The sequence below is a fragment of the Lutjanus erythropterus genome, chromosome 4 (assembly GCF_056507025.1).
Source record: "Lutjanus erythropterus isolate fLutEry1 chromosome 4, fLutEry1.hap2, whole genome shotgun sequence".
Lineage (NCBI taxonomy): Eukaryota > Metazoa > Chordata > Actinopteri > Lutjaniformes > Lutjanidae > Lutjanus > Lutjanus erythropterus.
In genome coordinates this window covers 19954374-19979697 of record NC_139320.1, presented here as the reverse complement: position 1 = coordinate 19979697, position 25324 = coordinate 19954374, and the positions used below count along the sequence as shown (strand labels likewise).

Below are 25324 nucleotides of genomic sequence, written 5' to 3'. Positions count from 1 at the left end.
TTCATTGGTCTTTGTAGTTGGTTGTATCATCTACCATAGTAGAGACAGAGAGATTGAGTTGACCCACCGAACACACTGCTGTTGCTCAAGGCTCCAGTTTCATGCTGTTCTCAGCTCTATCAAAGGGAATTTTGACAGCTTTAGTGCTAAATAATGTAAGCTTACTTCTCATAACTAGTAGTTTCATTAACATGAACCGTGATGGTAACATTATTTGCAGCTTTTATTATTTATATCAAAGACATGTTCTTTTCTTCAGATGAATTTTTGAGTTGTCATTTTTCATTCAAATCAATTTTTGTTCTTACTACAGAGTGAAGTAGGTAGTAGTTTCAAACAATGACTATCGTTCATTGCTTGTTAGTTAATTGTTCCCTTATTTGTTGTACACATTGACTGCATCCAGTATACAGTATATTATTACTGCTGAAAAAAATTATCCTAAACCATTTTTATAACAGTTCTTTTTCTTCTTGACACACCTGCACAGAGCCTCCTCTTCTAACCCTTGTCTCTTTGGGGAATATGCAGTCATACAATTGCAATAATCAGTGCCACTTTTACTAATCCTGGCAGCATTGCCAACAGCTTGTAATTTTGTCTAGTCCCTCATCTTATTCAGACCCCTGTTATCAAATTAAAATATGTGGTAAATGCAGAATTATTTACATATTTATTTTCTGGAGTCTTTGTTATATATATAATTATAGTTATTTGAAGAACACCTGCTGTTAAAACTTTTGAAAATCATTTTTACTATCTTTCAAATATTCCTTGTTGCAGTTAGAGTTCATACGCTTTTTCTGCAGCCTTGTGCTATTTGCAATAACAAAATACCACAAATAAGACAAAATATCAGCATTTTTTGGTAAATCTGCTGCAAGTTTAGTAATTTTTTGCTACAGAAATCACAAAAATATGGATGGATGTTTTGACAATACCTACTTATCTCCTCATCCAATTCAGAACTAAAACAAATAGCTAGACTCCAACATTTTGCACATTTGTATTTATTAGAGCCCAGTTAGTATATTTATCAACTAATATTGGCCCAATATTGGCCTATCACAGCTATATCAGTCTAAATTGGTAATGGCATACATGTTGTCCAATATGTGTCTATAAATGTTCTAACAGAACATAATGCAGATGATTTTTATTTGTTAGCTTTACATACAGCATTCAGTGTATATTTGATCCCTTTTCTAAATTCAGGTTTAATATATACATATATTTGTGTGTTTTTTTAATTAATAGTTATTTATAATTAAAGTTTGCTGTTTCAGTGCCATGATGTCATTTGTTTTAATGTTTATTGTTAAACTTCAAAATATGCATCCGTTATAATTTTGTCGCATTTGAGGATCTTTGCAAAAAATGTGCTAATAAATATTCTATATTCTGCATATAGGATATTGGCAGATAGATCTGATTTATTTACTCGACAATGCTGGCGTTGGCATCAGCTCCAAAAATCCAGGATGGGTTTGGCTCTAATGCTGCAGCTAACATGCTAACAGCGTCTTCATGACATCACCATAATATGCTCTAATCATTAACATTGAATATAGAATAAACACATGTGAGAACAATTCTCTTTCTACACTCTGTCCATTTACCCCTGAATAAGATTTCTCTTGCCGTGTCATTTAAAACCTCTGAGTCATTTATGATTCGGTTAGCATTGACGTGACATCTTCACAGCAAGAATAATTCACATTACAGGAAACAGCTGTGAGTTCTTTGGGCCTATGATAATACTCTGTGCTGTCCCTCCTCTGCTGTCATTGGCTGCACAGTCATTACATGCTGGCTCAGCCACATGCTTGTCACTCATCAACAGATCACATTTCATGCCCTTTAAACCCCAAACTGTACTCGTACACTCAAGATGCTTTCTGTAAAAGTGTACTTACTCGCATGAGTGGTTTGAAAAAGGGAGACCATTACAGTGCTGTGCTCGTACTGTGCTTCACCAACACCATCTTGTCCATTTCTCAGTGTTTGTGTGTTTGTCTACAATCACACATTTCGTTTCTTTTTTTTTTTTTAAGCAGACAGTATGATTCTTACATTCTGCAGGTACATTATACTTCTTGCATGTGCATTTGCAGTTATGTCCATTTTTGTATCTATTCATAGTGCATTGTGTTCATTCTACTTGCATGCAGCGTGTGTGATTGTGTGTGTGTGTGTGTGTGTGTGTGTGTGTGTGTGTGTGTGTGTGTGTGTGTGTGTGTGTGTGTTTTGAGATGCTGGAACTCTTGAGTGCATTTCAGCCTCATTTAAATCCGTCAATACTTCAATTAGAAGCCGACTAAGGGGCTCAAGGGAAGAGCAGTCCGCATGTTTCTCTGCTTTATTTGCACTCTCTGGCTGTCTTTGTTTCTTACATTTCCAGCTGTGAGAGAAAGATTAAAAAGATAAATAACACATTATTTGTTTCATTTTATACCCTTGTTCATTTGCTGGCAGCTGTATGTGTCCTCCATGTGTCCAAATCCCCCATCGCCAACAACAAAGCATACATTTATTTAGCGTGTACAGATCATTTTTTAGTTTCACTAAATCACTCTACTAACAAAATAGTTTTAATCCCAGATGGATATTAGAGTAATACATCATTTATTTTGATCATTAAACATCAGTCTGCGCTGCTCCTGTGTGTGTGTCTCTGTGCATGTTTTCCTGTTTTTCCTCTTTGTAATGTGACAAAAGAGAATTGTTCTGCTTGTATAATAGCAGAACCTTTTTTGACGCTTCAGAGAACTAAAGATCTTTTAATGTATGAGCAACTCAATTCAAAATACAAAGTAAACAATAATTTGTTCTTCAATCCGGTTAGCTTAACTTTATTTTTGTCCATGTTGCAAATTCAAGCAGGATTCAAGCTTACAGTAACTCATCAGCCCCACAACAAATGCTTAGCAATTAGTCTGCCAATTATTGTCTAGATTAAGTCACTGATGATTGAATGAAATAAAAAAAAATAGTAAGAAAATACCCAATGCAATTGACCCTCCCACCCCTTTTTGCTCTGTGCTTCTACAACAGTTGAACAAACTTGGTCAACTTTGTTCTTTTCTTGTAAAAACAACATATAGGGTCACAGGGTCAAGTTAGTGTTATTAAAAAATCCCTAATTAGCTAACTAGCTTGTTAATATTTGATGTAGATTAAGCAGCTAGCATTTGTCTCTTTTTTTAAGTCCCCCATCTACGTCTGTCAAATATTTTCAAAATTTGTTTTTCTTTTCAACGTAGAAGAGCCTAGCACATATCTAAGTACAGGACTAAGGCTATAAATTTCTTGTTTTGTCTGACTATTAGTCCAAACCCCCAAAATATTCAATTTACTATCATATATGCCAAAGAAAGCTATGCAATTAACGGTTTGCTAAACCTCCCCAGAGAAGCAAATGTCCAATCATAGCTTAGCAAATCTTTTGGATATCTGAATTTAAATCTTTCCACATGCTAAAACCACTGAAAGAGTTTGTAGGTTTTGTCTTTTTATTTACCGTCAGCGAGAGACTTGCTTTTAATTATTTATGGGGTCAACGTTAGCTTGATTAACTAGCTGCAACTGATAAAATCTGGCAGCGACAGGCATAGTCAGTGTGTGCTGGCTAGAAACGAAAAGCTACACTTGTCATTGTAAACTGCATTATTTGCAATCAAACAAAAACTTGGCAGGCACATCAACATGAATGATTAAAGCAGGGCAGCAATAACAGTTCTTTTCATTACTAATTAATCTTTTGATTATTTCTTGATTAATTGATTAATCATTTTTGAATTTTCACAACTTCCCAGAGCCTAAAGTGGTGTCTTTAAGTTGCTTCTTTTGTCCAACCAACAGTTCAAAATCCAAAGACTGTTTTCTGTTGATTGCTTAATTGATTAATCAACTAATCGTTGCAGCTCTAGATTAAAGACGCATTAAATAGTTTCCAATAATTTTTTTCTTCCTCTATTGATCAACTGATCTGTTGTAGTTTTACTCTCATTTTATCAGAAAATGTCATTTAACTTGAAGCTAAAGGTTATTTAACTTGAAGTTAAGAAGTGCCAGTTTCTGTAAGAACAATGTGCTTGAAATGATGCTTCTGGTTTTATTATACAACGTCCATGTTGTCTCCTCCATACTGTGTCAGTGACAGACAGGCAGACATGATGAAGGGAACATGACAATGTGGACAAAGATCAGAAAGGATCTACCTCGCTCTATGTTTCTTCTCCTGTCTTATTCCTCCATACCTCCCTCACCTCCTGTCTGCACCTTTTTGTGTTTGCACCCCTCCCAACCCCCTTTCTCTCCCTCTCTACCCCCTCAGCGTTCTTTCTCTCCCTTGTCTCCCCTCTTCCCACTCACACTTTCTCCTCTACCCGCCCGTGTTTTATTACCAGGTCCCTGTAATATCGCTGGATATTAAAAAATATACATCAACCGAGCAATTATGGGCTATCAAAAAGAATAGGTTTAGCCTGGGGCCCTGCGAGTGGTGCACGGTGGATGCATGGAGATGAGATGAGGAGGAAGCGAGTGAGCAGGCTCACCTCAGCTCGGCCCACTGAAGCACAACCAAGATCGCTGGAGATTGTAGAACATTTTAGATACTGCAGTCTACATCACATGGTAGTGATCTTGAATACATGATAGCATGTTTCATTCACACACATGCACACACATACACATACAAGGTCACAGACAAATTTAAATGTGTCCAAATAAACACAAATGTATTCATAAATGCATATTCATATACAAGAACATACTGTGCACACACCTACACAGACAAGCGTGCACTCACACAAACATACATGACCAATATTCAAATGCACACATGATTTCACAAAGAAACATGCTAACACACAGGCTTTTGTGCTGCCATTGTTCACCCTTTCTCGAGCTCTTTCGATGAGCAAACACAAGCTTCGTTGATGTCAACTTGCACTGCCAAGGCCTCAGATTTAGATGGAGAAAATAGCCCCTGTTAAGGAGCAATAACATTTAGAGAAGGGGCTGAGAAGACTCTTTTAATAGGACTCACTTAAAATTCATAGTTGCTATGCAAAATAAATCAGCGATTTCCTGCGCGGGGGCAGTGGGAGAGGGGATGATGGTGTGGGGAGCGAGGGAGAGGGAGGGGCTGCGAGTGAATAAGAGATGAGGTTTAAACGCTGGCAGTCCCAAGTCTGACACATTCCATCATGTCGGGGGTGGGTTGGGGTTGAGGGTGCACGTACGCACACACAAGCACACACAGGCATCGTTCATGCACGCAAACACACATGCATGTAGTACCCCCTTTGGATTTTTGTTGGCTGCATCAAAGACAGAAATAATGTGTGGGAAAAAAAGACAGAAACATGTTAAAGGAGTCGGTGTTGATTTGTTTGTGTGAGGGGTTACTGTGTGTGATATCTGTATTTGTGTGTGAATGTGCTTGATAACTTTCTTTACAGCTATACTGTATCTAAACTAAAGATCCACTGATACAGTAACAGGGCCAGTATTCCCGTCTATTAGCTGCTATCAGCGCAAAGAAATTTCAAAAGAACATGTTTGAGGTCACTTAAAACAGTGTTGCCATTAAATTTTTTCCCCAGACAACGCTTACAAGTTATTTCTAGCCATGGTAGCAGCATTGGTTCTAGAGACTCCAGTCATGGTGTGTCTGTCAGTCAGTTGTTCAGTCCACCGCTTTGATTAACCATCGGATGGGCTGCCATGAAATTGGTACAGATATCCGTTGTTCCTAGATAGTGAATCCAACTGACTTCTCCTCTAGCGCCACCATGATCTTTGACTATACCCAACCGTCACTCAAAGCGGCACGCCCTAAATTATGCATAACATTAAGCCTTAATATGATGTGCAGTTGTCATGAATGGGGTAATTAGCTATTAGCTAGAGACCAAAACCATTTCTTGTACCAGGCCGTGATCATGTTTATACCTGCTGTAGAGTTGGGCATTTTGATATGGGGGTCTTTGAGGATTGACATGCTTTTGGAGCCTCAAGTGGCCACTTAAGGAATTGCAAATTTAGCCACTTTATGCGTTGGCTTCATGTTTCAGCCTTGGAGGTCGCCACTTTGTCTGACACTGTTTTTTTGACCAAATACCTGCAAACCTAATGACTTCATCTGCCAAAGAGTGCTGTAAATTAGGTTTAGTGCTAGTTAGCAAATGTTAACGTGCTAATGCGCTAAACTAAGATGGCGGATATGGTAAACATTACACCTTCTAAACATCAACATGTTAGCATTGAGTATGAGAGCATATTAGCAAGCTGATGTTAGCTTTTAGCTCAAAGCACTGCAGCCTCACAGTAGCACCTGTTTAAGCTCTCAAACACCAATGCCAGTATTAGATTTAAAAATTAGGAATCGCTCAAGCTCTAATGTAAATCTGTGCAATTCCAATATACATAGAATACAGCTATATATGTACTAGAAATAATAAGTGACAATACAAAAACAGACAATCCATAGCTTTTTTTCCCATCCTGGTTGTGTTCCAGAACTGGTGAGGTTTAACACATCAGGGCAATTCAAACGCTATCAGGCTAGTTGCCACTCACATGAGTACAGTATAATAAATGATTCATTATAAATTCAAGTACTTTAATTGACTTGTGATTGTCTAACCTTCCTGGCACTCCTAGTACGAGCAAAACTGTACCAGACTGGTGCCTGTGTGAAACCAAAACAAATGATTACAAAGTTATCTACAAACCCTGTCTGACCCAGGGGAATACTGTATGTGCGGGGAGGCATGTGTGTATTTCTAAATAGTTTATTTAGATGGTTGTGTGTGTCAGTGCTTCTGTTTGGGTTTGCATCTGTATGTTTTTTTCACATCAGTGTGTCTACACTTGGACACTGTACAAGCATGCAAGGCCAGTATCTCTGTATTTCTCTTTGTATATTTCTGAATGTGCATGGGTGCGTGTGTGCGTCAGTCGTTATTTGTGCGTATCTGTATATGTTTGAATGCATGTGTGTGTCTGCGTGAGACAACAGCACGGCCAGCGGACTTGTCTGCTGCGTATGAATAATCAAAGTGGTCTCTCTCATCATTAAATCATTGCTGTCCTGGTGGGAGCCTGAGGAGGGAGATGGAGTGAGAGCGAGGGAGAGGGATCATAGTTAGCGCTGCAGGGGTACATGCTCTCTCCCTCTCCTCCATCGTGTAGTGTGGCTGAGATGTGTCATGAGCACAAGTCTTTTCTGCTCTCTGTGCTCGCCCACTTAGCTCCCCCAGACACAGCCGCTCTCATGCACACACACATTCATACATATGCACGCACAGTATAACACTCATACCCGTGCACACAGACACATTATTCAGGAGTGTACAGACATTCACACACTGACTCAAACACACATATTGCATTTCTTCTTGGAAGAGACGGCCTCCAACCTCCACTACACAAGTATCTGCCACATGTAGCTGCCTCTGCTGTCCTCTCCACTGATACAGTATTCACCATGCACTCTTAGAAATAAAGGTGCTAACTAGAACCATGAAGGTTCTTTGGCTTGTCCCCATAGCAGAGCTCTCTTTGATTTCTGGTAGAACCTTTTATAGAGGTTCCACTTTCAGAGAGTCTTACCTAGAAGCCACCATAAAGGGTTAATACATAGAACTATCTGTGAAAGGTTCCAATCAGAACTACCCATTAGAGGTTCTACAGAGAACTCTTCCATGGTGTAATGGCTCCTCTAAGCACACCCTCTCTGGGGGTTCTATCCAGAACCTTTGCACCTTCTAAGGGTGCTAACGGGAGCCCTTAATCTTACAAAGAATCCACAATGAACCATTTCCTCAAAAAAGCAACTGTTAGCATGTTTGCTGTATCAACATTATAGCGTGATAATTAAGTGTAATAACATGTTTCTTGTTTCACTGCCCCCAAGTGGCTGAAATGTTAATTCATGTAGTTTTAAGGAGTAGTGTGTAGGATTTAGTCCCATCTATGGTGAGATTGTAAATGGCAACCAACTGCACTATACCGCTTGCCTCACCCTCCCCTTCCAAGCGTATAGGAGAAATTATGTTGACTACAACATTTGTGAAAATGTAAAAGGTCCACTCTAGAGCCAGTGTTTGGTAAGCAACATCGTTGTAAACTGATCTTTTCTTTTTTTTCTTATCTTTTGAAGACCTTCTTTTGGCCCTGGAGAGTTGTTTTCACTGTATTCTGACATTTTATAGACTATGATTATGTGATTAATATGTAAAAAAAATCCGATTTACAGTTTTTAAAAAATAAAAAGTAACATAAAAATACATTATTATTATTATCTAGATTGTGATTATGATTATGTTCTATGTTACTGTAATTCAAAATTGGAAATTACTGCTACTCAGTGTCTCTGTCTTTTCCTTCAGCTTTGAATGGTTTCCCATAAATTAACCATTTTGTCTCAAATTAGGACGCCATCGCACAACTAGCTATCAGATCATTTGAATTACCTGCATTATAACATCTATAGTAATAATTACGATGATGTCCATAATGGCCACACTGATAGAGATGAACATATTCATTCAGTCTGTTCAAACTGCAAAAGTTAATATGGCGTATTTCAATTCAGAAGCTTCACACTTTGGAGATCATTATACTGTGAATAGCACCTGAAAGTCTCAGTGAGTGTTACGATCAGGAGACAGCTTCATGCAAGTAGAGAGAAAACGACAGAAAGAAAGAAAGTGTGAGTATGAGTACAGACTGTGAGTAATCTGGGTGAGAGACATTTACAACAGATACTGCTGAGCCACACACACACACTCACACACACACACACAGGGGCTAGATGTGTTGCTAATGAGCCTGGTGTGCGGTTACGGCGTAGAGCCAGACCGGCTCCATGCTCAGACCGATGGGAGTTCAGTCAGGAGTCACCACTTTCTTCTCCGTTCCTCCACCTTATCCTCAGAAAGCAGCATGTTACCGTTCACTGTCACTATCAAAGCAGGCACAGGCTTACCTGAAGGGCTCCTTTTCAATCTCAAAGTATTGCGGGAGACAGGTAGACTCAAACATGAGTTCATGATGGTCCCTGGAGTGTTTAAATGGTTGTCATAATTGTCAGAGAAAAAGAGAAAAGAGAAGACAAGAGACACTGTTAGAGAATGCATATGTGCAAAATATTTGTTGATTCCTCCTTTTCTGAAATAAAGAGATTAACACATAATACTATGAGAGCAATTATTTCCAAAGTGGTGCTTGGTGGAAAACAAAGTAGATGTACTGTTAAAATGTTTTGATATGCTCTCTCAACAGCAAATGTGCAGAAAATGGCCTGAAAAAGACCTGATTGTTTTAACTGATATCTCTGTCTTATTTTCTTTCTATTTTCTCTGTGTTCTCGCTCCTCTGTCCCCTCCATCCAGTCCCAGCTATGATCACCTCCTACCCCAACACCACTCTGGCCACGCAGGGCGAGGAGAAAAGGATGAGCTGCATCGCTCACGGGGAGAAACCCATCATGGTGCGCTGGGAGAAAGAAGAACGCATCATCAACCCCGAGACCAGCCGATACGTGGTCACTGTCAAAGAGGTGGCCGATGAAGTTGTCTCAACATTGGTGGTGAGCACTCAGCTTGATCGATGGTGGATTTTTAGGGATATTAGGGTGTAAAATAAATTCTGATATCAGTGTACTGGACAGTATAGAATATAATATAAGGAATATAGATTATATACATGAACACTTGTCAAAAACTTACGCAAAATGACATCAGGAGGTCTGCAGTATGTTCTGTAAAAAGGAAAAAAGGTTTCCATATTGGTGCATATTGAACAACATACTGTATATGCCCATACCAACATAAATCGATAGAGCTGTGGTAGGCCAATATTGGGCCAATAATATTGGTCTGGCTCCCGCGTTTTTATCTATTCAGACAGACGGAGAGCAGAGAGGCTGAAAGAATAGGGACGCATGGCAAAAAAAATTTGGCTCAAATACATTCCCGTAATCTTAAAATCTTCAAGTAGAGCATAAAATATGAAAGAGCTTCCTTTCAGCTCAATTTAATGGTTATTAAAACACAGTATGAACGATTACATGTGTAATGCAGTAATGTAAAATCAGGAGGAGTATGTGCCTTGAGATGATTTAGTGTCCCACATGGGTTAGGATGAAGTGGGTTAGTCCTCTCTCTAGTGAAGGATAAGTATATTGCAGTAGAATAGTCATTTTCTGAGTGACAGTCCAACTCTGCCCACCTTAATGCCCTGCATATGGTGTGTGTCTCTGCAGATTATGCCCACAGTTCGTGAGGACTCAGGCTTCTTCTCCTGTCATGCCATCAACTCCTTCGGTGAGGACCGAGGCATCATACAGCTGACGGTGCAAGGTGAGCAGCCCCTCATCTCACGCTCAGTTCAGCTCACAGTTGATGCTTTTTTAGAGGCTCTGTTAAGAAGAAGACACAATTCCCTCCAGGACTCATAAAGTTTTGGGTTTTTTTGGTAATTTTTTACTTAAATCATTCATTTATTAATTTAATTGCAGCGCAGTGTGGTTCCTGCTCTTTGCAGTGCTAACCATTATCTCTCAGTGGGGAAATCACAGACAGAGTGAAAACGATTCATCTGTCTGGTCTGCCTGCCATCCAGTTCTGTTTGAGGACAGCCGCTGTAACGCTCTGTTGTGTTCGCACTTTCCTTCAGAACCACCCGACCCTCCGGAGGTGGAGATCCGGGAGGTGAAAGATCGGACCATAGCTCTCCGCTGGACCATGGGCTTTGACGGCAACAGCCCCATCACAGGATATGATATTGAGTGCAAGAACAAATCAGGTAGGCGCAAATTGAAGAAACAACCATTATGAAACCATTATTAATGAGAATCTTTGTTGGTCATGTATCATCTTTTTCTTTTTTTTCTTTTCTGTTTGGGTCTTTTTTTTACTTTGTGTCTCTACTTGGTGTTTTTTGTGGCACTGCTATTAGTTTTGCAGTATCAAATGTTTTATTTTTGGATGTTATGCAGGGACTTGTTGTCATTGTTGTCATTATTACCATTAGTTTTGTGACGCTTTTTTGTTGTTTTGTCTCCTTTTGCCTTGTGTTTTTAGTTGTTTTACATTATGATGTAATGTTTACATTTGTTGGGACTAATGGGAATCCAAATAAATATAAATAAATAAATAAAATAGTTGTGGCTAAAGAGAAGAAAAAGAAAACCATATTTAAGAAATGTCACTACCCATTGTTAACTGTCGATTCATCATCTCTGCCTCTCTGTTTCTTCTAGCGTCATGGCTATCAGCCCAGGTAACCAAAGATGTGTCACCGCAACTCAACCAGGCCACTATTATTGACCTCCACCCCTCGTCCACTTACAACATCCGCATGGTCGCCAAGAACATCATTGGCAACAGCAACCCTAGCAACGAGCTCACCATCACCACCGATGAAGCAGGTTACTGAACTTCATCACAATAGCTCCTATAAAAAAAAGTGCTACCTGCTTTGTTCATAATTAATTTGCTGCTTAAAAATTACATTATCGCTAAAAAAGGATCTAAAGACTGCAGACAGTGAGGGAGTAAGAAGTCAAACAAGGCTGCAGCTGGAATTATTTTTCTCAGAATACAAGATAAAACAGTATTTAACCATATTAATTTGAATAGTTTGCATTATTGAAGCGGTTTTGCAGTAGGTACTCAGTCAGCCCATCCCCTGTTTAAGCTAAGCAATGTACCGTTGTGTACAGGGTCAGCAACAAAAGATATTATAGCCCCTCAAAAAAGGTACACCTTAAAAATCAAAATCAAAAATCAAAATCTGCGTTGGTGCCCCTCTCTGCTTTTCCTGACTGGGGACGTGCTGACGGGTGTCTGTTGTTGGTAGAATAATCTCAACAAGTGCCTGATACAACCCATCAGCAAATAAACCAAACTACCCCTTTAACTCACCACTGTCACCATGATGTATTTTAATAATTGAACTGTGCTCTATAGAGAACCAACAATCTTGAGCGCTGGTTGGGAAAGAAACTCTTCAGCTGCAGTGTTCATCTCCTCCTGGCTCTCAGACCTGTTGAGTCATCTTGCATCTTACATAATTATTTTATGGTTGTTGTAAATGGCGACTATAATCTTTTATATCTTGGGAAACACATCAGTTCACTGTTGCTTTTAGTCAGCTCTATCTGCGTTCACTTATCTTCTATTGCCTATAATGATCCCCCCACAGGCACACCAGCACATTAAAACGCCCCATTTTACTGGATTCATTACTAAAATAAAGCCATAAACTTCAAATTAAATAAAACATCTATCAATTGCTCACATTATTTTAAAGGTTAAAGTTGATGATGTTACAAGTCTATTTTAAATTATTATTGAGTTGAGGTGGAAACTGCGAGGCACTTGACTGGGAAAGAGCATGAGGAAAAATACATTCTTAACTCATGAGCACCATCTAGTGAAAATAAATGGGACTAAAAGTGATTTTCTCGCTCATTGGCAGATCATCTCCTTCATCTAAACAAAAGCATGCAGTGATATTGAATGATGTGCTTTATTTACAGCTCCTGACGGCCCACCACAGGATGTCACTCTGGAGCCCACCTCCCCACAGAGCATCAAAGTTTCCTGGAAGGTAAAGTCCAACCCTTCGTACACATTTCTGTGAGCTGCAGCTCTGAAAAAGATGCCAGCATGCAGACTCTTCTGTCATCTCTTCAGTCATACTGAATTAAAGATTAAAGCTTTAGAGCAACACAAAGACATTTCTTTTTTGCCTAAGTTAGTTTAATAATATATGAATGTGTAAAGATTGTTATACCCACATTCTGGATCAGTAGTTATGAAATAAATTTAATGTTTCTTTTATTATTTTATTTGGACTCCCCCAAAGGCTACCAACCAGTTTCAAAGGCTAATAGGGGTCTCTGAAGAATAAATAAATTAATATTATTAAAGTAGCCAGTGGCATTAGAAGGAGCAACAGTGATTTATAGCACATAGGCAAGGAAAAATTTAGAGGTTATCAGGGTTTATTTCAAAATAAGCCACTTTTTCCATGGCCACTTGCTAAAGAAATTCAATAATTTGACCTAAAATATTGATTTAGAATTGTTTTATTGATTTAAAAAAAAATCTTTAGCTAAGTCCTCCAGAGTCTGTGGTCAGAACTGCACTCATAGCAATGGTTTGCAGAAATGAAATACAAGATTGCAGGATGTCATAAATGATCAATCAAAATCAGATATTCAACAAAGCTGTGCAGTACATATGTGTAAATTATGGTTTTCTTTAACCTGTTGTGTTTTGAGGATAATTATTTGGTCAAGACTGTTTATGAACACATGAAATCAATTATGTTTCATATCAAGTCAAGGTTCAGAACTCTACATAAACTTCCAGTATAATTTTTTGTGTAATGAGGTGGCTGCTGTAGGATTCAGTGTTTAATATTTTAATAATTTGAGTAAAAGTTGTCCAAGTCCATTTGTCTTCTAACCATTTTGTTTGTCCTGATCCTTGTCTCACAGCCTCCCCAGAAGCACCTGCAGAACGGCGTGATCCGCGGCTACCAGGTGGGCTACAGGGAGTACAGCCCTGGCGGGAGCCACCAGTTCACCATCATCAGCGTGGACACCACGGGAGACACCACAGAGAGCATCATGCTGGACAACCTCAAGAAGTTCACTCAGTATAGCGTGGTGGTGCAGGCTGCAAACAGGGCGGGCACTGGGCCATCCTCGCAGCAGGTGGTCACCAAAACCCTGGAGGATGGTAAGGAGGGGGTGTGGTCAGTCTGATGTGTTTTACACTGTATGTGTTGCTGTAAATGTCCACTTGACTTAATGTTAAGGATCTTTCATATAGTTTATTGGATTATTACTTTATTGTTGTATTGCGTTTTTAAGCAATTTGACCCCCGTATCCGTTTTCCCCTAGCCTCTCAAAAAAGCTCCAACATATTCTTGTGAAAAGGCTCCCCTCTGCTGGACATTTGTTGAATTACATCTGGCAGACAAATCTGATCTTTAGTTCTATTCTGCTGAAGTGTCTCATTAAGGAAGACATGTTTACTGATTTGACAAAATATAAAGAGTCATTTCTTGTATTCAAAGCCCTAATTTAAAAAAAAAAAAGAAACACTTACCTTTTATTCTCAATAAAATGATAATTTGGATTGGGTTTTGTTAAAATCATGTTTTCAACTTTAGATCTTTTTCACTCTAATCTAATAATTCAGGAGTTAGAGACAGTTAATGACTAAATCAATCAACCATTTTTAGAATTAAACTTTTCATTAATGTCTTCTCTGGTCATCATATGATTTGTTTTTCTCAGTAAAGAAGAAAATGTATGCGACAGTGTCATAGTCAGATGTGGTATAGAAATGGTTCCAAACAGATGTGATATTCAGTGACGGCAGTCACTTTTCGAACTCATTTGTGGTACTCAGTGAATTGCCTACATGAGGGTACTTGTCCAGACTGTCACCAGTGTTGCCACTCCAACAAGCCTCCATTAAGCCCACGTCCCCTTCTATCTCTGTCAGTACCATCTCGACCTCCTGAAAATGTCCTGGCTGTGGCAAAGTCCCCGGAGGTCATCTCGCTCTCCTGGATGCCTCTGCCCAGAGAGGCTCTCAATGGAAACCTGCAGGGATACAGAGTCATCTACTGGGCCAACCTGCCTGATGGAGGTATCACCGTCAACACACAAACACTGAGTCTATTTATAGATCCACGTAGTTTACCTGCCATTTAAGTCAATGCATCTAAGTCAATTTGTCATCAGTGTTGGGTTTCTGTGCTGTTGCTTGCTGTCATGGTTCATCCACCAGGGGAAGCTGTGGTATTATTGTACTATAATATGGTGGCGTGAGTTTTAGAGGTGGTGTAACTTGGATAATTTAAGCTGTCTTGTTGAGTGTTTTTCTGAGTAAGGGACAATCGTGGCTCATTAACCACTCTATCCACTGTTTATCTGACTTATTCTACTTGAGGTTAATTATACCACTGTGTTGCCTTTGTACATTTCAAATTTTAGGTGTAATTTTCAGCAGCTTATTTATTTATATTTAAAATACCACCTATGTTTTTGATCTACAATTTTAATTTACATACTTGCTGAACAGCAACATCATGATTTTGACAGTTTGTGCCACATTCCAGTATAGAGATTATGTGTTTTTCTCATACTGATCAACAGTGGAAACACAAAGGCTGCAGTGCACAGAGGAAATATTTGTGGTTCCTTTGTTTTTCCCCTGAATGTATACCCTGCTGTATAGCAGTGATCCAACCTGCAGTCTGGCTGGTCTCCATCAATAATTCACAACGCAATAACTCAGTGAGGCCCAGTGCCTCAGCTCTGGGTGACAGGGCATGAGGAAGGAGAGAAAAGTAGAAGAATGGAGATGAGAGAGGAATCAGGCCAGAAGTGAAAACCTGGTTAAAATGCTTCATTATACTAAAGGATGCTTCCTATACATGATCTATACTGACTGGAGTCAAATGTTAGCTTTAATCACAGGTGACAAATGTTTTCATAACTTTTCATTGCTGAAATAACAGTTGGTGTTATTAGCATTCATAGTAATGACACCAAGCTGTTCTCGCTGGAGTGAATCCCAGGCTCATTAACATGACTCCTCTCCTGTGTCAGAACTGGGTGAAATCAGGAACGTGACCACCAATCAGCCATCTCTGGAGCTGGATGGTTTGGAGAAGTACACCAACTACAGCATCCAGGTCTTAGCCTTCACCAATGCTGGAGACGGAGTACGCAGTGAACAGATCTACGTCCGCACTAAAGAGGATGGTATGACACACATTACCAGATATGACAGAGGTCATGCTCTCAAATTTATGTTGAGCCTACTGCAAATCTTAGAAAACAGAAAAATGATTTAATAATAATTTTCCAAAAGGGATATGATATTTTCTCGGGAGACTACTATAGGATAAGTGTTTCTGTGCTGGGGATTTTTCAGATGTCACTACATAAATTCTTATTGCCCACTTGGATCTAAAGTTGAACGTTTTCATGATTGTAAAATAAGAATATTTGGTCTGCTTATGCTTTATGATTTATAAGTATAGCCATACATACTAAAGCCACATATGCTTCCATATTCAGTATGTTTATCTTGGCACCTCTGAGCCCTACACTGTTCATTTCTCCCCCAGTTCCTGGTCCTCCTGCGGGGGTTAAGGCTGCGGCCTCCAGCAGCTCTGTGGTGTTTGTGTCCTGGCTGCCTCCGCTCAAACTCAATGGCATCATCAGGAAATACATCGTCTTCTGTTCTAACCTGCATCCGATGGTAATAGCATTTGTATACCACAAGATTTTCAGCGATCAAATTTCCCACCCACTTTGTCACAGCCAGTTCAGGTGATTGTGGTCTGGAGTGACTCAAACATTAAAATATGCCAGAATGGCACCCATGCTTGTTGCAATAAAGCTTTGAATCAAACCATATAAATGTTTCTGAACACTGCTGCTGCTCAGTGATACATTAATCTCTCCTCTCTCTCTGTTTTACAGGTGATGAGTGAGTTTGAGGCGTCTCCAGATGCGTATTTCTACAGGATCCCCAATCTGGCTCGAAACAGACAGTACAGTATCTGGGTGGTGGCTGTGACAGCTGCAGGTCACGGCAACAATAGTGAGAAGATCACAGTGGAACCTCTGGCCAAAGGTGCACCACTTTCACCAAGCTGGTCCCATGATAACCTTTGATATTCCTCAGATTCATACATTTATTGTCATCCAAAGCATAATTAAAAATAAGTAGAGGACCATTTAGTAATTGATATATTGTACATGAATCATAATTATCCATAGAATACTGGTTTTCATGAAGGTATAAATTTATTATTCAAAAGTGAACATGCAATGTATTTATGTCACATTTTTAGGTAAATGATAACAGACAGAAAGGAAGCGTGTTAAACAGCTTAATCACATGAAAAAGCACTTTTTATTTGTTTTATTTTCTTGAAGGCTGATGAATGCATCATCCATTCAGACCAGTGGTTCTCAAATGTCTGTCAAATTTGTACCCCCTTTGAAACTTTTTTTTCAGCCAAGTACCCCCTGACCAGTGCTAAACATTTTTGGTAGGGAAAAAAATGCATAAAGAGTTACAGTCAGCACTGCGCCATTACTGTCAGCTCATTGAAATGATATCATTAAAACGTTTTCACTGTGATACTGACAGTATTTTGTTAGCTCTGTTATCATTTTATTTTTCACTTTGTTCTCCAAGTTTTCACTTGTATTACTGCTACATTTCAACCACAAACCCATTTTTTGGTTTTCATCTGTCATTTAATACCAAAACTTGCTTCCCACTCGCGGTGAACATGACTGTGTTTGTTGCTCTTTTCTTTGGTGAGGTTTCATTGCAGTTGACAGTTTTTGAAAGTTAACGATTACATTGGAAATAGGGATATTGAATATAAAATGTGGTTTCATCAAACTTACATTTAGGCCGACATGTTTAATTGAACTTATTACAATATAATAATGTGGAAACTATGCATGACTGATTTTTTTTATTAACATTTAAAAAAAAAAACCTGCAGTACTCCATCTGAGAAACACTGATTTACATCACCAACACAGTTGTGTGTTTGTTTTGTTTTTAGCTCCAGCCAGGATTCTGACCTTCAATGGGACAGTGACCACTCCCTGGATGAAGGACATTGTTTTACCGTGCAAGGCTGTTGGAGACCCTCCTCCTACCATCAAGTGGCTGAAGGGAAAGTAAGTCAGACATAAACAATCATGTAGCACTGCTTAGTACAGGTAAAATATCAAACTTCCAAGAATATATCATGACTTCACTGTTGTAAATGTTGCTCTTGCTCTTTTTTAAAACATTGTTAATAAAATCCTATGGATACAGCTTCCTACATTGGTGTGACTTGGATTTCATGACGGCACAGATACTCTATACGCCAGTGAATTGCTTTACACTCTTAACCGTGGAGGGTGCCAAAGCTCTGCCATTTTTAAGTGGCAGCAGAATCCAAACTGCAAGGGCAACCCTGTTATTATTAATAATTCATGTACTTGGTAAACAGTTGTATTCTAAGGCTTAAAATCCATACTGATTTTCCATTAAATCTCCCATACCATGCCAGTAAGTTGTCATTAAATTCCATGCTAAGTGGGAATAAAAAGGTCTTAAAAAATCTTTTACTTACCTCGGGGAACCCTGGGGTTACCCTCGGCTTTTCATCAAGGCATATTGTAATGCATGATTTTCCTTATAATTCTATCGAATAAGAATTTCCCTCACATTGTTTCTGACTCTCTCCAGCACTAATGGAACCCCTACACCTGTCCTGGTGGATGGTCGTCGCAGCGTTCACGGCAATGGCAGCTTCATCATTCGTACTGTGAAAGCAGAGGATTCTGGGAACTACAGCTGCGTGGCCAGCAACAACTGGGGGTCAGATGAGATCACACTCAACCTGCAGGTCCAAGGCAAGCAGTCAGACAGAAGTTTAAGTGTGTTTGTGCTTTGAGCTTGAACAGCTGCTAGGTTATATAATACTTCTTCTCCCACCAAATCTCCAAGCACTAAAGTTTCTGCCCCCTTCCTTTCATAAATCATCCTCAGCAAATGGTCGCTCTGCCTTGGCCAGGGGTGTGGTGTCCTGACGGGGACACAACATTGTGTGTTACACAAGTCGCACTTAATTACAGTACACTTTAAAGACATGACAAGCCTTACTTTGTATCAAATTTGGCAGAAGCTACAAATGATATGTTAGATATTAGAAAATAGATATACCCTAGTTAGACACTATATACACAACAGTGCACCAAGATGTAACAAGCTCTACTTGATATAAAATTATGCAAAACTTGGAAATGATATGTTCTTCATTAGACAGTATTAGACCCTTTATTGGATCATTATTGTCTGTTACTCCTCCATTTATCTCTCCAGTCAAGTCTAAAATGGGTCTAATAACAGGTCAAATGCTGTCTAATAAATAACATAATATACTTTAGTCTTTGTCTAATTTGATACAAAGTACAGCTTGTTACGTCTTATTAGTGTACCTTTAGGTGTATGGTGTCTAATTAGGTCATAATAAGGAACATATTATTTGTAGTTTTTCCTCAGATTAATGCAAAATATAGTTTATTATGTTTTATTAGTGTAAAATAAAGTGTGACCCAGATTAAACACTTAATCTTGGCAAGGCAACATAAGGCAGTTTAATACAAATACTAACCGTGCAGGGAACTTATGTTTTTTTTCCTTCAGTCCCTCCTGACCAGCCACGCCTCACAGTTACCAAGACAACCACCACATCAATCACATTGTCATGGATACCTGGAGACAACGGAGGGAGCTCCATTCGAGGTGAGAGCCACACACACACACATAAGACATAAATTTGAAGCTGCACAGTGGACAGTTTCATGACAGCTTACACACACAAATATGCTCCAACTACATAGATTATCTTTCATATAAGAAGAATCACCTCGCCGTGATAACCAATGTCACCTTCTCCGTTACTCTGGTCCAACATTTATGTTTTTGCTCGTGTTTCTCATTATCTAGCGATTGGGCCGAATACCTGAGTCCTAAAAGGTAGATTAAAAAGCAGCTGGGAAGATTAGGTCTGTTTAAGTGAAAGATTAAAGCGCTCCATCTTAAAGAAAGTGCAATCACACTCGGACGATTTGTGGTGATTTATCATTGCTCCTAATCATGGGGCTGCTGTCTGTAGAGTTGTAGTCCCTATAAAAGCTGTCCGTGATACCTTCTCTGTGATATTTGTTTTGCTTCCCTGCTCACAGCCTCATCCATCACCAAAATACACACACCTAAGCTTGCAATTGTCTATTTATAGCTGGGCTTGCAGCATGCTCTAGGGAAGGCAGTGCTGGTCGGTCGGGCTGTCCTCAGACTGTCATGGTAACACTTTGGTTCAGAAAACTATAACTGAATAACAGAATAATTGGACGGATTGTCATGAAATTTGGTACAGTCGTTCATGGTGCCCTGAGGATGAATCTTAATGATGTAAGTGATCTCTGACTTTTCATTTGGTGGACAAACAGGTCAAACACTTAATTATTTACTAAAACTAAACCAAAAACCTGTGACTGTGTTCCTGTTGGCAGCTGCAAAAGATTCATTACTGTTCATCTACAGTTGTATAATAGACAGACTTGGTCTTGTATAAGCATTTACCAAAGATTTCATTAAATCTACATGTTGTCACCTTGATTACTGGACTGAAGCTAATGTGAAGTATCAAGGGTTGTTCATTTTATCAAAGTGGGTCCTGAACTTTTATGTAAGACATATACTGTCTGATCAACTCAAGTACCCCTTCATCAACACCGCCACGTATATGTTCCAAATTCATCTGATTGGGAGTGAATATATAATCATATCATTAGACAACCTCATGCCATACTTTCATATTATTCAGATGGAAAAAAAAATACTTACATCAAAATGATTGTATTACAAGAAAGATGTATAATTTATGGTTTAATAAAAGTAATTTTTTCTGTATAATTACTCCTACTTTTTCCCTTCTTTCATGCATCTCCTCAGGTTACATCCTGCAGTATTCAGAGGACAACAGTGAGCAGTGGGGCAGTTTTCCCATCAGCCCCAGTGAACGTTCCTACCGTCTGGAGAACCTGAAGTGCGGCACCTGGTACAAATTCACCCTGACGGCCCAGAATGCAGTGGGGCCAGGGCGCATCAGTGAGATCATTGAAGCTAAGACTCATGGGAAAGGTAAGGAGTGAATTTGTTTGCTACTTTTTAAATCTCTGAATCAGTCAAAATCCACGTCTGTAATACAACTAATCATGTTGTCTAAGATCATTCAGAGCAACTCCGTCTGGGAGTCATCTTCCCATCATTATATTTCAATTGTTCTTCTCTAATAACTGCAGTGGTAGAATGAATTAAAGTAGGTTAGGGAATATTTTCTTTTTGCAGCCACTGTAATCTGAAGCTGTGATACAATTTTGTTTACATTGATCTTAAAAACTCAGAACTCAGAACTCAGTTATATTCCTCAGAGCTGGTTGACTAGTTTTCATTTGACTTTCATTGACTTTCACTTTTGTGTCCACAAAAGTTAAACGTCGGTTCGATTGTGAAACTTTTTGAACTGTGATCATCTTTTCTGTCTGTCTCCTCCTCAGAACCGCAGTTTGCCAAAGAACATGAACTCTTCACCAGCATCAACTCCACGAGGGCCAGGCTCAACCTGGTCGGCTGGAACAACGGCGGTTGTCCAATCACCTCCTTCATACTGGAGTACCGAGTAGTGGACTCGGCCACCTGGACCACTGCCCAGCGCACATCGCTGACCAAGAGCTACATCCTGTACGACTTGCAGGAGGGGACCTGGTATGAACTGCAGATGAAGGTCACCAACAGCGCCGGCTCAGCAGAAAAGAGGATCACGTTTGCTACTCTCAATGCTGACGGAAGTGAGTTTGGATTAAACAGATTTTCACAGAGTTGCACAGATATGGATGATTGGATCAGGATCGAACAGAAATCTTAGTCGCAATTTTTTCAATCCAAACTGAAAATGTGGCCAAACATGTCTAATTTTAAGTTTAAGTGGATAAAATGAATGACATAGAACAGAAAATGGTATAAAGACCAACTAAAAAGGTTTCTTCTGGTTTCTTCTTCTGTTTGCGTATTTATATATTAAATTCCATCTCGTTAAAAGGGATAGCTTGAAATATTTGATGTGGAGTTTTACTTATCCATAGTTGGTGTATTACCTACAGTAGATATTGGCTGACATGCCCCACAGGTAGGGGAAGCAGAAAGGAGCACAAGCACAGAAGCTATGCAATGTACAACAGGACACTGCCATTATAAAAGACCGCCTCTCCAAACCAACTAAACTTCACAGGTAAAATTAGTCATTTTACCTCACAGATCAAGGAGTTGCTGGTCTACCGCTGACTTGATCTGTTAGTTTATGATGAAGTGGTAGACCAGCAGCTCCTGTGTTTTGCAAGGTAAAATGACTGGAGGCTAGTGGCTGTGGAGAAAGTGATATCTGGCTCATGTAACAGTAGTTTCCCTCCAGAAAGGGCTGTCCTACTATTAATATTTTTTTGATATACCATTACATCAGTTTAAACAGTGTTGCAGCCCTACTTTATTGCGATTGTTCATGGCAGCAGTATTTCAGCATGAAGTGCCATTCTGCAGTTCTACCCTGCAGTTGTGCTTTGTGAATAAGGCGGTTTTGTCAGCCTTTGAACAAATTGACAGGTATTCTGACGGCTCAGCTGAGTAAGAATACGGGGACAGTCTTCAGATTCTCCACGGGCCATGCTGTAGCTTTATTTGCCTCGGGCTACAGATTGTGTCAATCATGCACAAAGGAAGTGTATAAGCTGTAAAGAAGGATAGGAGGTGGTGAGAACTCTGTGGTGCACTCCAGACTATTCATTAATTTCCTTTGAAGGGTTTTGCTGAGACGTGTAAGCTGCCTGTCAGGATGTGATGTGCGAGCGGATGTGCTTTTGCGTGTGTGTGTGCATGCTTGTGTGGATGCTGTTGTCAGTTTGACTGTCGGTCTATAGCTCAGCTCAGCTGTTGAGCTGCAGCCCAGGAGACTAACAGCACATGTTCAGTGTCCTACAAACCTGGTGCCCCAGCTTCCATGTACTATGACCGAGGAGAAAAATGTATTTTAATTGTGTGATCAACAAAATGGGAAGGCATCAGGATCAACAAAATAATGAAGCAATATCATTGAAGTAAGGGTGTATTTATAACCACCAGTTGTTTTTTTCTATTTTGTTTTTTAACGTGTCTGGATGAATTTTCTTCCATTAAGGTCAGGTGACCTGAAGACTTGTTCCTGTTGATGTAAATGTGCTTACTTGTCTGAATGTTAGAGCTGCACAGAGCGTCATCACTTGTATCTGAATCTGTTCAACCAACAAAATTATCTCTTTCTAATATGGATGGAAGACCAGAGGTGGGTGTGGCTTATACTGAAAGTCAGGTTAAATCAGGCAAATGTTGTCTGAGACCCACCACCTCTGTTTTAATCATAAATTGAAAAAAAAAGTCTCATAAATTAAAAGATTTTGTTTTGCCTTTGGAATAGTAAATATGTTCAAGTATATAAATACATCCTTCAGTTGAAGGGAAAAACCTTGGTACATTGTATCAGGGATTCACCTTTTTAACTATGCTGAGGTAATTATGGAGATGACGGAGTGTAGGAGTGTATCTCTACTATGTGTCATGTGTTGGCCCTCTCTACGTTGAACCCAGTGTGTGCTGAGAGAAGCTCCAGGCTGCTGTTCAAAAATTGATGGATTGATGTCTAATTATATGAATAATATCAATAATAATGTGTACAAAGCTCGAGTAAGAGGCTCATAAAGGTCCTAAATTACTTTTCTAATGTGTTAACAACAGAATTGTTTGTTGAATCAACTTGAAAAATGTAGCTTAAGGGATTCAAGGATTAAAACAAGTTTGCACATTAAAAGCAAGCATGTGAAAAATCAATATTCAAAGTTTAATTTACAAGCATTTTTCACCTCTTATAATCTTTGACTGTGCTGCATACAAATGCTTAAAGTTCCACCCTTTACTTTCAGGAATCAGTTTTTTAAATCTTGTTATTTTGGTGTTACACATTATTATTTGGTGATGCATAAAATGAGCAAAGTAGCGTGGTTCGGAACAAATGCTTCACACAAACAGTAACAAAACAGATCAGCGTTTTGCTGAGCCAAACAGCAAAAACTCTGATTAAGAGTCAGATGAGGCTCTCATAAATGTCTGAATGTGTTTATTTTCCAAGGTACCATCCCTCCTCTGCTGAAGACAGGAGATCCCATCTCAGACAACATGTCAGGCAGCGGAGGTCTGAAGATGGTGGTGACCATCACCTCTATTCTCGTGGTAGCCGTCCTGGTCTTTATCATGCTTATGGTGCTAAAAAGAAGGAGAAGGGAGCAGAGACTCAAGAGACTCAGAGGTGGGTTGGTTTGTGGGTTACAGCTCTCATGTTGTTCATCTTAGTATTTGTCAATGATCTGAACTGAGAGGCAAAACTTTGCTTTAGTATTTAAGAAACTCCAGAAGTTGTATCTTCAGGTCAAACACCTCCATGTTTGGTTTTCCAGCTTTCTAACATGCTCTCATTGCATTTTTATAAGCAAAATTGTCAGTGATTGTACAGTATTTCCACTGCTCTAGCTTATCAACTAGGACACTGCTATTATGGTATTAACTACCTCTTTGCTGACTTCACAGATGCCAAAAGCCTGGCAGAAATGCTGATGAGGTATGTACACTTAATTTTAATTTATGCTAGCTGTTTTCCTTTAAGCAGCGAACATAAATCACAGTGTAGCCCAGAGGTACCGTGCCCATCAGTAAAAATCAAACATATTGCGCGCTGGATATGCTGTCCCTCTTGCCTTCTTACAGCTACTTATCAACTTGAATGAAATTGAATTAGCATTTCTGCCATACAATGCAGAATCACACAGCTGGAAAGTAATGGATTTTTCTCATTAACCTCCCCAGTAAGAACACGCGGACTCCAGACACGGTGAACAAGCAGCAGCAGACGTTAAGAATGCACATCGACATCCCCAGAGCCCAGCTCCTCATTGAGGAGAGGGATACCATGGAGACAATCGGTAAGATACTTGAAGTGAGACCTTGTGAGTCACCATATTTATTAAGCTCTTGACTAATATAATAGTTTTTTCTGTTTTATGCTTCCTTTTGTCTCTTCCTGCTCCCCCCTCTTTCCTGCTCTTTCTATTCTTTTTCTGTCTCTTAGATGACAGGTCCACTGTGCTGTTGACAGACAACGACTTTGGAGAGACAAACAAGCAAAAATCCTCCACAGTGACCCACACAGTCCACTACCAGTCTCTGTCCCAGGCCACTGGACCACTGGTGGACGTGTCCGATGCTAGGCCTGGAACCAGTGAGTCCCACCACCGTCAGTGCTCACCATTTATTTCCTTTAATACTAATACTAATGCTACTGTGCAGGACCTGTGTTACTAATCATAACATAGTGCTGTCTTGTGTGTCTTGTGGCAAAAGCTGGGGTTTTGTTTTTATTTGGTTACTCTGCAGCCATGAATCTTGCACTGCTAATTCCCTCCCTGAATCTATATAGTTATGTTCTGGTAGTTTGATGTCATTTTAAAAGATATTTGCCTCAGAACCATAAAATATAAATACTGGTAATAGCATTTCACTGCACATTCATCTGAATTACATACAACGAAAATAGCTTTCCCACTTCGTC

The 25324-nt window shown here is 39.5% G+C and overlaps 1 protein-coding gene across 2 annotated transcripts in view; it reads left to right on the top strand.

Annotated features, from left to right (window-relative positions):
• dscamb (Down syndrome cell adhesion molecule b) overlaps nt 1-25324 on the top strand; it is a 159072-nt gene that overhangs the window by 122372 nt on the left and 11376 nt on the right. Inside the window, exons 12-30 of one of the 2 annotated variants that reach the window (XM_084717299.1) lie at nt 9408-9604; nt 10280-10376; nt 10693-10821; nt 11279-11446; nt 12560-12630; nt 13526-13769; nt 14545-14691; nt 15657-15812; nt 16181-16314; nt 16539-16692; nt 17645-17762; nt 18322-18488; nt 19282-19380; nt 20593-20781; nt 21198-21488; nt 23852-24028; nt 24307-24337; nt 24583-24698; nt 24845-24994. In XM_084717299.1, the coding sequence (XP_084573425.1) occupies nt 9408-9604; nt 10280-10376; nt 10693-10821; nt 11279-11446; nt 12560-12630; nt 13526-13769; nt 14545-14691; nt 15657-15812; nt 16181-16314; nt 16539-16692; nt 17645-17762; nt 18322-18488; nt 19282-19380; nt 20593-20781; nt 21198-21488; nt 23852-24028; nt 24307-24337; nt 24583-24698; nt 24845-24994 (2835 nt within the window). Of the gene's footprint in view, nt 1-9407; nt 9605-10279; nt 10377-10692; nt 10822-11278; nt 11447-12559; nt 12631-13525; nt 13770-14544; nt 14692-15656; nt 15813-16180; nt 16315-16538; nt 16693-17644; nt 17763-18321; nt 18489-19281; nt 19381-20592; nt 20782-21197; nt 21489-23851; nt 24029-24306; nt 24338-24582; nt 24699-24844; nt 25010-25324 lie in introns of both variants that reach the window. The other variant, XM_084717298.1, reaches the window with a different exon arrangement.